General features: G+C 43.0%; 2 protein-coding genes across 2 annotated transcripts in view; both read right to left on the bottom strand.

Annotated features, from left to right (window-relative positions):
• LOC121445166 (WD repeat-containing protein 36-like) overlaps positions 1-564 on the bottom strand; it is a 35,690-nt gene extending 35,126 nt beyond the window's left edge. The window contains exon 1 of the mRNA XM_041647166.1: positions 316-564. Coding sequence (XP_041503100.1) covers positions 316-564 — 249 coding nt within the window. The remainder of the gene's footprint in view (positions 1-315) is intronic.
• Positions 565-12,417: 11,853 nt separating this feature from the next.
• LOC121445165 (thymic stromal lymphopoietin) lies at positions 12,418-14,534 on the bottom strand (the record flags this gene model as incomplete). The annotated part of the gene is made up of 2 exons (XM_041647165.1): positions 12,418-12,550; positions 14,373-14,534. Coding segments are annotated over 2 exons (270 nt in total), but the record flags the coding sequence as incomplete, so codon positions are not given.
• Positions 14,535-17,663: the final 3,129 nt, after the last annotated feature.

Below are 17,663 nucleotides of genomic sequence, written 5' to 3'. Positions count from 1 at the left end.
TGTGGGGAAAAATTACAATGAGGGATGGGGTCTCGCCTTGTTTACATCCTTAGGAGGAAGTATGTAAACAGACATACTGTCAAACAACTGAGACGTTCACCAGGAGCTTTCCCCTTGGGCCAGAAGATTCCTCCGAAACTCGCCCCCAGGTGAACAGATAGCAAGGGCACAGGGATGCCAGGAGGACAGCGCAACAGGGAGGGGTGACGTCAGACAGGGAGGCAAAAAGGGAAACCCTAGGAGGGTGGGAGGCGAAAATGGGACTACGCCGGGGCAGTTCTGGTTCCTGGGAAGCGGGTGGAGGAAATCACTCACGTCATACGTGTGGAAGCTCTTGCCCACGCAAGTCGTCACATAGAAGCGGCGCTTGAGCGCGCTGTATCGCACCACGTGGGGAACGTCGTTGCTGAACAGTCCCAAGGCCCGGAACCCTGCGAACAGCGCGCTGGCCGTGCGGCCTTCCACCTCGCTCTCCATCTCCGCCTCAGCCGGGGTTCCGCTCGGTTCGCGGCCGGGTGGAAAGTGCTCACTGGGCGCTGCGGCTTGCCTCATGGAGGATCCCATGCCGGAGCAGTGCGTGAGGAGTGCTTCCGGGATCCGGCGCCAATTACGCTAGCACGGCCCGGTTTCGGTGTAACACAAAAGCATCTCCCCCCGGAGCCCGCAGGCCAGGTGCAACTTGGGTTCCGCGAGTCGCATTTTTTTTCTGGCTGGTGTCGCCTTGGCGTCCGTTTCCTGTTGATAGCGGGGAATCACTCTGAAGGGTCACTGAAGTAAAATACCCAATAGTTTGGGAAGGACTTTAATGACAAATGGGAAAGGCTAAAACTGGGATTATAAAAAGTGCAAAAACAAGAGACCACGGGATATTTGTTAAGACGTTGAAATTAAAGCCGGGCGTAGTAGATAAAGTCTTTAATCCCAGCACTCAGGGAGGCAGAGGCAGGCAGATCTCTAAGGTGGAGGCCAGCCTGGTCTACATAGAGAGTTCCAGGACTGCCAGGGCTTCATAGATAGACCCTCTCTATAAACAAACACACAAACAATTGAAGTTAATTTTAATTGATAGTAATATCGTGTTTGTTTTTAAAATTCTTTATGGGTTGAGCATACACACTGACATATGTACACATGTACGATGTAACAGTTGGGACACATGCCTGTAATCTCAGCAGCCGCAGGTGGAAGGAGGGAGGATGATGTATGGAGGCCAACCTGGGCTACATAGTGGATTCTACACCAGCTTGAACTAAACAGAGCGATCAGATTGGAAAACCAATACAAAGTGTAAGAATTTACTTTATGGCGCATGCCTTTAATCCCAGTACTTGGGAGGCAGAGGCAGGCAGATTTCTGTGAGTTCGAGGCCAGCCTGGTCTACAAGAGCTAGTTCCAGGACAGGCTGCAAAGCTACAAAGCCCTGTCTCGGAAAAACAAACAAACAAACAAACAAAGGATTTTCTTCAGGGTAATTGGGAATGGAAGTAGATTTATATTTAGTTGAAATAAGATTGATAATTGTTAAAGCTGTGAAATAATGTGAGAATTCATCATTTTAGTCTTTGTGGTGACACACACCTTTAATCACAGCAGAGGAGACGGAGACAGGCGGATCTCTGAGATTTCAAGGCCAACCTGCCCCTGCCTCCCAAGTGCTGGGATTAAAGGCATGGCGCACCACCACCAGCCTAAATATTTGTATAATTTAAAACTTTTCTGAATAGGTCCTGTATGGCTATCACTAAGAGGAAGGGAACACAAAGTCCCACCCATAACCAAGAAACGATTTGTGATTGATACCTTCTGGAAAAAGGAGAACCAGGTTTCTACAGGGGGCCTCACTGTGTATCTCCACCATGCTCTCCGGGGCAGTAGTTGATCAATGCAAAACAGACACCATGTTTTTTTAATGCACTTTTTGTTTTCTTTTGGTATATATAGTTTTTTGCATATTGGCCTTTTTTTTCTTTCTCTTTAGTTTGGTTGTCTCTTTCGATTTTCTTTTTTTTTTTTTTTGACAGAGAGAGAGGGAGGGAGAGACAGAGAGAGAGATAGAGCACAAATACACCTGAAGTTGCATAAGTAGGGAGGTGTGGAGGATCTGGGAAGAGTTAGGAGAATCAAAATATATTATGTGAAAAAACTTTTTAGAAGTACACATCCACAGTAAAAAAAAAGATAAAGTTTTCAAATTAGGTGTAAAAATATTATTTTTTATTATTGGAAGCAAAAACTTTTCAATACATGATTTTAATTTCGTGGAAAGGTTTGAAAACTTTGCTAGCCAGGACTGTACAGTATATAAGACATTTGACAGCCATTTTCCTTAATATCATCAAACTCTCTCAGGTGGTGTTTGGACCAAAATCTATGCTACTGTTTCATAAAGGAGAACACTTGTTTATTGAAGTTAAGTGACTTGCTCAAATTTGCAAAATTGTTCAGTGCCAAATCCAGATCAGCACAAAATTTCAAAAAGAGGAAGAAGGAGAGGAGGTCACAGACAGTTGAAGGATGGGAGATCTATGCAATCAACAATTACATATGTATTTTTTTTTTGAGAGAGGGTTTCTCTGTAGCTTTGGAGCCTGTCCTGGAACTAGCTCTTGTAGACCAGGCTGGCCTCGAACTCACAGAGTTCCGCCTGCCTCTGCCTCCCGAGTGCTGGGATTAAAGGCGTGCGCCACCACCGCCCGGCTGACTAAAGCAATTTCTTTAGGCTTCTTGCGTTTTATTATTTTATATTTATTTTAGTTAGTAGATTTTCATATGCTCAAAACAACCTGAATGAAGCTTCCAAAGATGCAATGCCAAGTGCAAATACCTGGGTACCATAGGCTTCGTATCCCTGGGAAGCTCTCAGAGAAGATTCACATAGGACAACAAAAGCTATCTGTAACACAAAGGGTGGATTAGGGCTGGGTGCTAACTCTGGAGCTAAGCCAGGTATGGCCCAGCAGGGGTTGCTTGCAATTCCTCTGGCACCAGGCCAGCACGACATTCTGCTACACCTGTGTGTTGGAAATACAGACTTGACTTATTAGGCAAATATCTTATTTCCATCCCAGTTGACAATTTCCCAGTATAATGTTTGCTACTGGTGCAACTACTCAACTAATGACAGACAGACAGACAAGCTCATACATGCTCCATTACCAGAGGGATAGGGGGACAACCAGAAAGCTAATTGTAACAGACAAAATTATCAATAAGAATGGGTTCTAGCAAGAAGCTTCCATCTAGGAGACTATTCTAGACTATCGCATAGACAAGGAGCAAACCTTGAAGTATGTGTATATGAGATAACCAAGAAAGACTGCAGCTACCGATGGCTGGGATAGAGTTAACTCACTGTCATGATGAAGCTACAAGCTGGTCGTGTAACTGTGAAAATAAAGGGGAATAGTCCATTTCTCTGGCAGAAAGATAACTGTGAGGTCAACCATGCCAACACCAGCTAGAGCTAGTTAGTGGCTTGAGTACAGATGGTCAAGGTCAGTAGGTAACAAAAAAGTTAGAGATGGACAGAGGAGGTTTGTGCCATCCCAGCTAAGAAGATCATGAACAGCACCCGATCCTCTCCTTGTTTAGGAATATGCATGAACTGTGCAAGTCCTCCATGACTTGTCCCATAATAACACAAAGAACTAACTAACCAACCTCAAATTACCTCAGTGTTCATCCTGTGTCTATTGTAGTACTATAAAATTCTAATGATCATCCCTGAAAACATATTTACACAATCAATAAAAACAGAGTCAGCAAGCTGGATTTATATATTTGTGCATACTTATAACAATCTAAGAAAAAGAAACTATCATTCTGAGAGTGAGGGAGACATGGGAGGAGTTGGGAAAAGGATTTGGCAGGAGCTGAAGGGAAAAGGGGAAGGGGAAAATTAATGCAATTATGGTTTAATTAAAATCTATTTTTAAAAAACTCAAGGCGAGGGAATTCAATTGTATACCCTATTTTGGGAAGCACTCCTACTCTTGGGAGTTTCACTTTTTTCCAATTTTCCACTTTTCTTCAATTTCTCATCTTTCTCATTTTTCTATAACCACCGTCAATAAAGCTTACTTACACTTTGCATGCATCCATTTCACATGAAAATTCCACTACCATCCATGTTTGTGACCCAAGGAACCCAAATCCACTGGACCAGGTCGATCTTTGGTGACTAAGAGTGTCAAGAACTCTATGATGTTGGGTTACAAACAACTAAACCATGAAAGGTCCTGTCACTCTCAAAACCCTGTATCAGAGGCTTGTGTATTTAATAAAGTATAATGGTGACTTTTCTCTGAAGTCTGGGAACTGTAGAAAATGCTTTTTTTTGGCCAATTTCCGTGAGAGGTATTATTGTGATTAAATCCTACAAACCATTTACTTCAACTCTCAAATTTTTATGATTTGTTATGTGTGTGTGGTGAAATTCATGCCAGGCAAAGACTCTACCACTTAGTTATATCCTGACTCTTGAGTTTGATTTGGTTTGTTTTCAAATCCATAATGAAATGGGCTGCTCACCATCTTGGGGAAGTTCTCTCCAATGTCTCATTGGAGTGTTCCCTCCCTCCACTTAGCTTTGCTATATAAACTTCTACTTAAGTTGTCTATGTCCCTTGACTTAGTGCTTTCAAGAAGAAAAGAACCAAGAGACTTTCATAACTTCAAATAAAATTACTTCTTACATCAAACTTAATTTAACTTTGCTTGGTATTCATAGCTGTCAACAGTAGATAATAAAATCACAAAGGTAATTCAAAATTAATCATCCAATTAGCTCACAAAATGAGAAATCAAGACAAGACTACATACTTTAAAGATGATTAACATACTTGTTCATTTATACTTTAAAAGCTCATATTCTTTCCACCTGAAAGCTATGCATTTAGAAATTCACCTCAATGCCAATTTTAAGATACCCATCAGTTGTAATTATCGGTGTACATGTCTTTGCACACAGAATGGAATTTTTCCATCCTCTATCCCTTCTTCTTTTCAGAGTTCCCACAAAACTTATATGAAGGAGAAAACTTGTTCATATGCTCACTCTGCAAAAGACTCATGTCAAGGGAACTTCATATGTCTGTTGGTTGTAATCCAGTGACTTCACTTCTGCAAACAAGGTTATTGGGAACACCTAGACTGGCATATACCAAATCAGTCCTTGAGTAATCAAAGAGAGAATGGGCTCATAAGGAAGAATTGTTATAAGACCTGATGAAAAACATGACTATAGCATCTACTAGTTAGGGAATGTGTACATTCATCACTTGGTAGAGAACACTACAAATTTACACTCAAGTAATGGAAAATGCAAGGCTTGGAACTAAGCCAGATATTGATGTGTTAGTTGTTCTACAATGGGTGTTTTTACTCACTATTTTTTCTTACATCTATAATATCAGTGTAGATATCACAAGTTTGATTCAGATATTTAAGTACTTGTTGTATCAATGATAATCTTAGCCTTTACTTCAGATTGTGTCTCCTAGAAATGACAGAGACGCTTCACCCAGCAATATGATGGTCTCAACAAGGCTTGGACAAGGACAGCACAATAGACTAGCTTATATGGAAGGGGACAGCCTCATGGGGTCCTACCCCTAGACAAAGGACTATGAGCAAGTAAGGAAAGCAGAGAGCAAGAAAATTAGTCATCTGAGAGATGAACCCTCATTTGGTTGTCTAATACCAAGTGATAGTCTTTAAAATTACATACTTACTAGCAACACTAAATGATGAAGCAAGTTGAACATCCATATTTATGTATATATACATATTACAGATTTAGTATTAATAATAAAAGAAAAGAATTCATGAATTTGAGAGAGATTGGTAGTATAGGAGAAGCTGGGAGGAGGAAAGTGAAGGAGAAAATGATGTAATTATATTTTAATTAAAAATTAAGCTAAAAATAAAGGTAATGCAATTGAAGATCAAATAATAATAATAATAAAAGAATAGCAGAATATGCACAAGGATTATCCCAGCTGTGCTGTCGGGGTTCAGTGCTAGCCCAGACTTTCAATTATTTCTCTTGACCAGACCCAAACATAAACCTTCTCTCTCTGGACCGGCGTGGAGGTGTCAGGAACAAAGACATAACTCACATCATTTCATCGGGAGGAAGATTCTCAGAGATCCCTCATGATATCCTGCATTCACATCCTGAAGAATTTCTCTGTTTATTCTCCAAACAGTCTTAATATCATAACTTAACTGAGAGTGAAATACATTAGCATTTTGTCTCCTAGGTAACCAGGTGAATGGCCTTTTGTCATGTCCACAACTACCCATCTCAGGTGTGGCCTATGGCTTGATGGCTTGGCTGCCATGCCATATAGAAATATGGGCCTACACTGTGCTACCTACCAGAGGTTAACTGGTGGATGTCAGTAATTAAGATTACTTAATGTTTATTACCGTGGGATAGCTTGTGAAAAAAGCAGACCATAGCAGAAAAGATCAAAGAAGTAGAATCAAAGACTTTGGGAAAACGTTTCAAGAAAGATATTCTGAAGACATTTATAACTCTAGCCAATGATATTAGTATTTTCTGCTTTTGAGCAACTTGACCCTTTGAGCATCATGGCAGTTTTGCTTCCTGTACTCTAGAAAGCTTCTTGGAATGGCAGGGTTAGGGACTTATCAAGCTGGAAACAAGAACCAATGCTTCCTTCTCTATTTTTTTTTTCTGTTCCTCTTACTGAACTCTTTGAGACACTCCTCCTACACATAGATTAGGCACTTCCGATTGTTTCAGGGCACACCGATAGTCTTTTCATTTTTAGTTATTTTCCATATGAGTTTTCTTTAGGATAGTTTTGTTAGCACATCTTTAATTCTAATATTTCAATGCCCAACCTCCGGTTAAGACTATTTGCTGTGTATTTACTGTACACACTGTGATTTTCATATCTAGGAGTTAAGTTTGGATCTTCTCTGTTCCCTGACCATTTTGAAAGAGTTATAGTAATTATTTTATTGTTCAACCTATCAATTCTAACTCCTATGCTAGTTCTGAGTCAGTAGTACCTTTTATACCAACCAAGGACCATACTTTCTCCCTTAGTTTTGAGACAGAGTCTCATTCCTTAGTCCTAGATGCCTGGAACTCATTGTGTCAACCAAGCTGGTCTTGAACACACAAAGATTTGCCTGCTTCAGTCTCCAGATAAAGGATGTGCCACCATGCCTAATAGGACACAATGGTTCTTACCAAGTTTCTGCTCTCAAGATTCTTTCATATTTTTTCCTCTTCCTTTTTCCTTTTGTTCTCTAAATATTTATTTTTAATGCTGTATGCATATCTTTGTGTGGGCATATGTGTGAAGCATTATTAACTTCATAAGCATCCTTCGCGGTTGTTGTGGAATACAGATAAGTTACTTAGGAACCGGTTCTTTTAAGCCTTGTTTTTATACTCATTAGGTAAGATTATTGAAGGCTATTTACACTTTCATGCAAAGGTAAGGTGTTTGTAAGCACCTGTCTTGTTTAGGGTTTCTATTTCTGTGATGAAACACCATGACCCCAAAGCAAACTGGGGAAGAAAGAGTCTATTTGGCTTCTTCACTCAAGGAAGACAAGACAGGAACTCACGCAGGGCAGGAACCTGAAGGCAGGAGCTGATGTAGAAGCCATGCTGCTTACTGGCTTGTCTCTTATGGCTTGCTCAGCCTGCTTGCTTATAGATCCCAGGACCACCAGGATTGGACCCTCCTAACTGATCACTAATTAAGAAAATGCCCTACAGTTGGATGTTTAAAATATTGGATCTTCTTTTTATTTATTCTTTGTCTTTCACACCATGTATCTCAATCCCATTCATTTCCTGTCCCCACATAGCTGCCCTCTGTCCTTGCAGCAACCCCCAGTGAAATTTAGGAGAAAAAGAAAAAAGAAAAGAAAGGGGGAAATCTCATCATGGAAACTGTAGTATGACAGAGTGAACCTTGCAGTAAACCTTTTTGTCTATGTGGCTTTGCTTGCAAGTGTTCATTGCAAAGAGTCATTGGTCTGGTTTGGAGTCTCTGGTTTCTGCTACACTACTGATGCTGGATCCTCACTGGGACACATCTTGGTTATCCTACTGTTGCCCTGTGTTGTAGAAATCCTGAAACTTTGGGTCTGTAGGACCAGTACCTTCACATGCTCCAGCATATCATAGAGGGGATGAATATTGGGTGGGCCAACCCATAACCCTGGTTCTGGACTTGGGTAGTTGCAGGGTTTGTCAGCCCACCAGCTCAGCTCTCCCATGTCCTCACCACCAAAATGAGCTCTCCTGCATTGCTTGGTGAATTCACCCTCTGCAGTGATGAGCAGAGGGCAAGGCCAGTTCTGCTTTCACATCCTCAGAGTCGGATCTCCTACCCTCACATCTTCAGGGTCAGCTCTAGTGTGTTGCTCAGGCATGGCATAGGGGCCACTCTTCCGAGTTCAGTAGATGAGAGGCAGGATTAGCTCTCCCACTCTTACGACCTCAGGCCCAGTTCTCCCACTTGCCTCAGGCATTGGTGAGAAGGAGAGAGGACATTTCTCTCCTGCCCATGATAGGTGAGTAATGGGGACAGCTCTTTCATGCTCATAATGTCGGGGCAGGATTGCCCACACCTCTGCCAATGGGGTTGGCTCTATTGTGCTGCCGCGGCAGGGTGCAGGGCCTGCTCTCCCAAGTGCCACAGCTGGTGATGGGCAGGGGCAGTTCACCTGCCCTTCTGACCTCAGGGTCAGCTCTCCCATCTGTAATGCAATGATAGGTGTGGAGGTGGAGGGCCTCTCCCCACCCATGCTGCCACATGACACATAGGGAGCATGCTCACAACTTCAGGGTACAGCTGGATCTTCTGGAGGCATTTCCTCAACTGAGGCTCCCTCCTCTCTGATGACTCTAGTTTATGTTAAGTTGACAACAAACTAACCAGTTCAGTACCCTACTCATATCTTAATGGGTTACAACATTTTCCAATTTTCCTGGTGACAGGCCATTTATCTGGCTTGGAGTGAGCAATGGGCGCTGTTTCCTCTAATTGTTTGATTATTTCTTCCTCTCTTATGTAACTTTCTCAAGGCATATGCTTTTAAGCGCTGTCCCTAACAACAAGAGTTATCTTCCAAAGTTCTCCAGGTTTCCTCCTCAGTGTACCTTTTTCTTTTGGTATTCTGTCCTAAAAATTCTAGCAACCTGGTAGAAGTCAAAATTGCAAGACTCTCAACAGTGTTACACTTAAAAACCCTAGCCTTCTTTCCATCAAAGCCACAACAGACAAAACAGCCCCAAGGCAGAGACTTGCCAGTTTCTGCACCCTTCTCTGCTTCAGTCTCCGCTCCTCACCTGGGTCACCCTTTGTGTTCAAAGAAGCGTTGGAATCACGACATTTCAAGTGTTTCCCTTAGCATTGCCAAGGGCTCTGTACTTATTATGTGCTTTGACTCCTGTAAACCAAAGCTGCTAGAAGCGTTATCTTCAGAGGTGCAGAATCTGAGACTTAACGATGTTTAATTAGTTTTCTATCCTCAAGTACAACCTATTGCTTTCATGTTAACACCTAAACACATTTTCATAGTGACAGTCAGTGCAACTTGATCAGTTGGTCCTCTGCAAATAATGGATTTTATAAAACGCAGCTATATTTAAACATTGCAATACCAGTCAGATGATATTCTTGTTTCCCATTTTTGTTTCTGAGCTGTGTGTGTGTGTGGGGGGGGGGGTGCTGCTAAAGATTGAACCCAAGGTCTTGAAAGTGGCAGACACATGCTTTGACACTCGACCTACATTTCTAGCCTGCAGATGATATTTTTTAGTTATTTGCTATGTATGAATAGTGTGTGTGTGTGTGTGTGTGTGTGTGTGTGTGTACATGCATGTGTATGCACTCCATGGAATACATGTGGAGATAAAAGGACAACTTTGTAGAGTTGCTTTTCTTCTTCCATCTTTATAGCATTCTGGGGATTGAACTCAGATAACCACAACAGGCCATCACTTACTGGACCTTGAGCCCTCAGACTGTCTTCCTAAAACTGTAACTAACACTCACTCAAATTGAGTACTGGAAAAGAGAGAACACTGGAAACCCTAGAACAGCTCGATGGTGTTCCCTGGTCTAATGCACAGGGCTATTCTTTATATGTAGAGAGTTTTGGGTAATTGGGTCTAAGCATGTAAGAAAAATTATTACTTTTTCCTCATGGTTTAATAAAAGGTAGGATATACTTCTAGTAAGATAGTGTCAGCATATTTAAACTATAAGTTCTTTACAACTTGTATTCGGAAAGTCACTGAATTCTGTCTTTTTCTGGATTCATTGGAGTTTTTCTTAGGACGACACTTAACGCTCTGGGGAAAAAAAATCTAGACGAAGACTTTCAGAAGTGTGCCTGTCCTGATTTAGCTCCAAGCAAAAGAAAACTAACTGGCCAACACTGGTCAATTTGTTAAGGACTATTGATGGCTGCTTATTCAGCTCCACTCTGAGCTCCTCTGGATACAGGCTCCATCTTACTTGCTTTCATATCTAAGTATTCAGCACAAGCCTCAGCCCAGAAGCCTTGGCTCACAGTAGGCATTTTCTTAACTAGTTACTGGATGCTCACAGTAGGCATTTTCTTAACTAGTTACTGTATGCTCATGGTAGACACTTTCTTAACTAGTTATTGGATGCTCACAGTAGGCGCTTCCTTAACTTGTTACTGGATGCTCACAGTAGGCGCTTCCTTAACTAGTTACTGGGTGTTCACAGTAGGTGCTTCCTTAACTAGTTACTGGATGCTCGCGGTATGCACTTCTTAACTAGTTACTGGATGCTCACGGTAGGCGCTTCCTTAACTAGTTACTGGATGCTCACGGTAGGCACTTCTTAACTAGCTATTGGATACTCATGGTAGGCACTTCTTAACTAGTTACTGGATGCTCACAGTGGGCACTTCTTAACTAGTTATTGGATGCTCACAGTAGGCTCTTCCTTAACTAGTTACTGGATGCTCACAATGGACACTTCTTAACTAGTTACTGGGTGCTCACAGTGGGCACTTCTTAACTAGTTACTGGATGCTCACGATAGGCACTTCTTAACTAGTTACTGGGTGCTCACAATGGACACTTCTTAACTAGTTATTGGGTGCTCACAGTGGGCACTTCTTAACTAGTTACTGGGTGCTCACAATGGACACTTCTTAACTGGATGCTAACTGTTTGCTCCTCTTTAGTGAATAAGACAGGTTTGGGGACATTTGACTTTTTATTTTCTTAGACGGCTTAGCTTCAGCACCCAAAACAGTTTTCAGGTGAACATCTCTACTTGGGGATGGGACTGTGGAATAAGCTGTTTCCACATACCCTTACTTGGCTCGACCTTGGCATTTCCCACCCGTGCTCAGAGGACCTGAGGGTGAAGGAGAGAGTACTTCACAACAGGTGCGCTGGAAAGAGTTTAACACCCACTGTTCACTTTTGCCTGTTTTGTCTATACCGAGGCAAGGGAAGGTCCACGGTGGAAAAGAGTGGCTAGCACAAAAGGACATGAGAAAATGATGCGCTCCAATCATGTGGCTAAATATGTCAGCCATCCATGAAGATCCATGGGAGGGTCGAGAGCAAATAAAAGGAAGCGTAGCCAATGGGATGTTGGTGTGAACGGAAGTAAAGATCTGAACAACAGTGACGTCACTGTGTGAAAATTGCTTAACCAATTTAAAAACGCCATTCACAAGAACGTAACTTGAGAATTATTTTTATTAAGAAATATGTCAGTTACAAAGCAGCATGTATGTTTTTAAAAGTGTTCATGAAATAAATAGAAATATACTATATACAACTTTAAATATAAATCTCGTAGCCGGACAAAGGCACTTTAGGATCTGATCTGCTCCCGTAGCCCCTCTTTCCTGACGGACATTTTCCACAGCAGGATTTACAGTGCAGCCACGGCAGTGACTGTGAAGTTCCGGAAGCTTCTTTCAGACTGCTTCACTGTAGCAGGAACTGCTTGCATGACTTCCTTTGCTCTTATTTTCTTCTTAGTAACATTTTAGTATAAGAATGTTAGGAGAATCATTACAGATAGAAACGGTCTTGCTTTTAAACAGGGTTTAGATGCTGTCATTGGTTCCAACTTGTTTCCCACCTTCAATTCCCTTCCCTACTACACTTTAGGCTTGCCCTAGAGTAGGTATCTGCAGGCACAGAGGAGAGAACCTGCTCAGGAGGTGGTCATTAACAGTACAGGCATTTCCATTGACACTGGAGTGGCTGCGCTCATCTCCCATCAAAGCATCTACACTAAACAATAGCAATTCGCCATAAATAAGTTAAGAATCCCTGCTGCAATTGAAGATTAAACAATAGTGTTCTTTTAAATGTCACACCCTTAGTACTATACCTACTAAAACCACAATATATGTCCATACTCTAAAATGAAAGGTGAGTTTAATCTTTTGGAATTTGAACGAGAGAAAACCACAACCACTGTATTTGTGAGGTTTGATTTAGGCAGATGCTTTTGACGTCTTGCTTCATGTCCAGGGTATTGTTTCTCTGTGGAGTAGGAGAAAACACTCATCGTTAGTTTTGCTACCTTTCACAACTGGTGAGTGAGAGTTTGTTTCTATTTATATCCCTTTCCCAAGAAATCCCCCAAATACTTATTCACTGTATGATTGCATGTGCTTCTCCAAAGAAATGCCCTGCCTCTCTCAGCACCTCCTCCATAAAGCCTCTGCTAATGGCTCATAGACTTCTATCTGAAACTCTTCTGCACTTCAGAGTAGGTGTCATTTCACTTGGCTCGCACTGCTGTTGCATCATGGGTATTCCCCCAGACACTGAATACAGACTTTTATACATAAGAAACATTAGCTATATATTGCATAATTAAATGAAAGGGTAAAATTGCAATTTCATGATCTCTTTGACAAGATAAGCTCCCAGAGGGCACGAGCTGTCTTTTTGTGTCTTGGTAGGTGTAATTCAACAAACTCAGTCTGTTCTTCGAAACCCAAGTTTTCTTGCCCACACATCCACCCCACTAGATACCTAAAGGCCAACTTTGAAGAGGATACTTGTGATGTCTTCAAATGAATTTGCCCTGGAGTTGTGACAGACTGAGCCTCCTAAGGATAGAATTTCCTGGGTTATTAAACAGTACTCTTATAGTCTTCTCTGGCTTCACCCTTAGGCTGGGAAGATGCTCCCATGGACTCCTCCAGGTTCTCCCCTTTCCACACAAAGTCTACAGATTTAATCAGATCTGTAACCTGGGTTCTGGATCTACTGATAAATTGTATTTTGTCTCTCCACAGATTGGTTAGGGTCTCTGTGAAAAGAAGGCAGAGAGCCAAGCAGGCTTCCCATATGGCTGCCTAGTTCTCTTTTTCTCATGCAAGCTCAACCTAGGTGGCTTCCGCTTCCAGCCTGATTGAGTTCTATGGGTTCAGTCTTGAAGCCCTAAAACACAGCAGTCTTCTTTCCAATTACATTCGAGTTACAGGCAGCCAAAGTCTATCAAGTTAACAAGTTTACATGTGTATCTACACACAAATATTTGGCTGCACACACACTACATATGTCTATTTTTCTTAAGCATGTCATCATGAAGGCAAACACTCTACTTGCCAAGTGAAGGAAACATTGAGAAACTACTCCTGTGTGCCAGGCACTGTTCGAAGCGCTTTCACATGTGCTGACTCATTTTATTCCCATAATAGCCCTACCTAAGATGCAATAATACCATCCTTACCCTAGGCTAAGTACTTTATCCACAGCTCTGCAGCTCAGTCAGGCAGGCTGCCCTTGGAGTTCCTGCTCTAAATTCTCTGCTCATTCCTATCTGACTGCACACACAAATATTATATGAAAGGAGATTGCAATTCCACCCACAAGCCAGTGAAGTGGATGAAGTGGAGTAGGGTCGAGATTGATGTAAATGTTAAGGAAAAACACATTACTACAAAGTGGCTGTCTAGGCAGAGAATGAACAACCACCCTGTAAGGGGCACTCTACCCAGGAATTTTGGATGCACGGATTGTGTACCCCATTGGGTGTTTGAACTGTCATATTTAAGGAGCCAGGAGGACAATCTGCTAACATAGGAGAGAGGATCACTGATAACACTTTAAAACATCGACTTAGATTTGGAACCAAAATTCAAGCCAAAGACCAACAACAATATAGTAGAGGCGGACTATGTTTGGGTTTCTCTGTTAAATTAAGCTCGACAGACTACTCGGCTCATTTGCTCCCGAAAAGATAAAATCAGAATTAAAAAAAAAAATCACTGCACTTGAAGCCCCAGGTTTTAAGTCAAGGTTCCTTTCTCTCCATCCATTGCAAAGTTAGCATCTGATGCTTTGAGCTTACCTGGGTTTCACTGTATCCTTGGCAATGTTTAGTGAGGGTCCCTTTCGTTCTCAACGCGAATGTTTTCTCGGGGAGTGACGGGCAGCCAGGGATAGGATTGAGAGTATGGTACTCGATTTTCGTGAGACAATCTGTCTGCTCACAAGCGGCAGAGTTCAGAGAACAAAGAAAATGACAGAAATTAAAAACTGAATGAAAAGGGGCAGAAAGGGAGAGGAACGGAAGACACGACGGGGGGTGTCTGGAATCAGAATCCAGAGTCTGGGTTGAGAGAGGAAAATGGAATCAACCCACAGGAGGGAGGAGCTTGGCAAGAGTAGCCGAGAGCGCCTACTGGAAGGGTTTCCTCCCCAGTTGGCTCCGCCCAGCCTCCGAGGAGGTTGTCAAGAGGCAGCGCTGACAGTAGATGCCCCGGGACCCGAGGAGGTATTTCGACTTCGTTCCTCCGGGTTTCCCATTGGCCTTTCTTCCCGGGACAGAAACGGGTTCCTACTGCAATCTTACTCCGCCAAAGGGGCTTTCTCCTTCTAAACCGAGAAGTGGCGTCCTAGACTGTCTGGAGCCTCTCTCTGGCGGCCCAGATGTCTCCTATCGGCTCAGCAGCCAGCATCTCCTGGAGCTCAGCAACGGCCTGGGGGCTCTTCCCCAATACCCTTCCCGGACGCCTGCCACTCCAGGGAAAGCCAGCACCGCCGACCACTCTACTCACCAAGTTTTCACAGAACTCGATTTGGTCGAACGGGCTCTGGAAGAAAGAAACATAGGATAAAGATCTGAGTCGGAGGGAAAAACGTTCCCCCGTCCTTTGCTTCCAGGTTTCCAGGGTTCTCTGAAAGTAGTTGCAACCCAGTGACTTGACCCTATATGATGGACAAGGTGGTGAAACATTTAGTTTTCTGCTTTTGCTAGCTCTCAGAGGGAGCCCTAGCCCACCCGAGCAGGTACACCTGCACCTAGCCCTTACAAGCCACTTCCAACAAAGGACCATTTTTTTAAATGTCTACAACGGCTGGCTTTCTAGCCATTCATACTTGCCACTCACTCACACACTATATTATAGAGAAATAGTTACTACTACAGATTTTAAAAATTAAAGTGTGCCACGTCTCATTACAGTATCCTTAAACATCTAGAACACTAGAAAGCTATAAAACAGCTCCACGTCTTAGCTACCCCCACTCCTGAGCTTTTATCTCAAGATTTCGCCTTTATAGCGAGGAGTAGACCACTATCCATAACCATTACCAGCCTCTGCTCATTCCATAAAAGCAATGCGTATACTCATTTCATATGCCAAGGTATTTGAAATCCTACTTCTAAGAAATTTTGGAATAGTTTTTCTAAATTATTTTCCTTTCCTTGAAAGTTGAGTTGTGGCTCGTAAGTATATTTACTTTTTTTTCCTTCATGAGAATATATATATATATACTTCAAAAAAAAAGTCTCTTAACTTACCCCATTCAAATATTTACGCAGGTCAGGGTAAATTGCTTCAGAATATATATTTGAAATCTCCTTGAAGTTACAATTAGAAAAGTTGTAAGTGAACACGAGTCCTACAACTTGCAAGATGAAGAGGTCCCTGAGAAGAACTGAAAAGACACATAGTAAGGAAATGTTCACCAACACCCAGTTCCAACTCCATTTCACAGGGAGCTCTCCCCTCCAAGCATGGAGAGCCTCTAGACCTGCAAGGACTGTGTCAGGCATCAGCCCTCCCCTCTCCTCCCCAGTCCATACAAGGTCCATATTCACCCATGCTGCTGCTGAAGTTGGAGTCTCCTTGATGCTCCAGTGCTTCCTGACTCCATATATATAACACCTAAACGCCTACGGGCTCTTTTCTTCTAGGCCAATGATTTTCTTTGATGTCATTCTTTCTTTATAGAATTCTAAATTGATGATGTAAAAGAAAAGAAATAGGGCTAGCCAAATCTATGGAAGTTTAACATTAGCAAAATCATCAGGAATTTCCCTCACACCTCATTCTCTCTCTCTCTCTCTCTCTCTCTCTCTCTCTCTCTCCTTTTCCCTAAACACTTGTTACATGATGCTTGGATATGTTTTTAGAGATGGACACCCTCTCATTTTGACATCTTTCTCCCACTGGGCAATTTATATGACTGATCCTTTCTGCTTGGGGAAAAACACCTGCCATCCACAGTCACTCTAAGGGATTGTGACTGATGCTTTGCCATCCTGGACACCCCAAACATCTCCTGAGTTGGTTCTTTCCCCCTTCATGGCTGCTGAGGAACTCTGTGTTCGTACATGATACATTTTAGAGGAGTGTGGTCTCAGGCTAAGGTAACTTTTACTGAAGGCATTGAACTGGCATTGGGGGGGTGGGGATTGTAGCCAAAACAGTGGGAACAGGAACAATGAAAAACTGAAATGTATGACAAAAGGTCCAACGAGTATCAACTTCAAAAACTTCAGGGCAAACACCTACGTTTGATAAAGCAAAGTGGTGGTGGTGAGGGGAAGCACTTCGTGTACTGGGGACTCCTTTATCCAACTTAAAAGTGTAATGATTTTCTAAAAGCACAAAGTCAAGCGTCCAACTCCATTATCTAGACGTTTGTAGAGTGGAGATGCCGCACTAGTGGGGTCTCATAAGGGTGCACAGAGAGGTCTGGTCTCAGCTGTAAGCTGCTGGGGACCTGTCCAGCATGTTAGCCTCCTGGAGTAGGTACAGCTTCTGACCCGCTGATCTGAGGCAGCTCAGACTCCCTTCATCCCCCTCCCTCAACCAGTCTGGGAAACTTGGGGTGGCCTCGGGCTTGCGTCCCAGCACCAATGGCAGGGATGGAGAAAGGGTCTAGACGGCGGTTTCAGATTTGTTCTTCAAACCCTTGTAGATCCAGGAAAGGGAGTGCAAGACCGGAGCAGCCAAGTGAGTCAGGGAGAGCGCCTGAGAGGATGTCTGGAAGCCTTCTGATTGGAGCAGCGCCAGTACCGGGAGCAGGGAGTGAATACCCAAATCGCCCCAGCTGCTGAGATGAACCCCTTCTCTGCTGGAGTTCATCCGGCTGCCCCAGGCCCTCCTAGCACTCAGTCCCCCCCTTCTTGCGTGTCAGAGCCTGCATCAATCTAGTCCTTGGGAAGTTCCTAGGAGTCATCGCTCAGAGAGATGAGGTTGGGTGCTCCACGTGAGTCCCTTCAAATGTCACAGACCACGCTGAGAGCCAGGGAAGGAGCGCAGGGATTGGTAAATGATGCGGGGAAAAGCAGAGATTGTAGCCAGAGGTGAACTTTTCCCAGAAGGTCTTCAACAGCTGGACCCAGTCC

Source organism: Microtus oregoni, unplaced genomic scaffold, assembly GCF_018167655.1.
Source record: "Microtus oregoni isolate MIOR12 unplaced genomic scaffold, Mior012 000161F_ref0000079, whole genome shotgun sequence".
In the NCBI taxonomy this organism is placed as follows: Eukaryota; Metazoa; Chordata; class Mammalia; order Rodentia; family Cricetidae; genus Microtus; species Microtus oregoni.
Note: the sequence above shows the minus strand (reverse complement) of the source record. Positions and strands in the feature narration are given on the sequence as shown.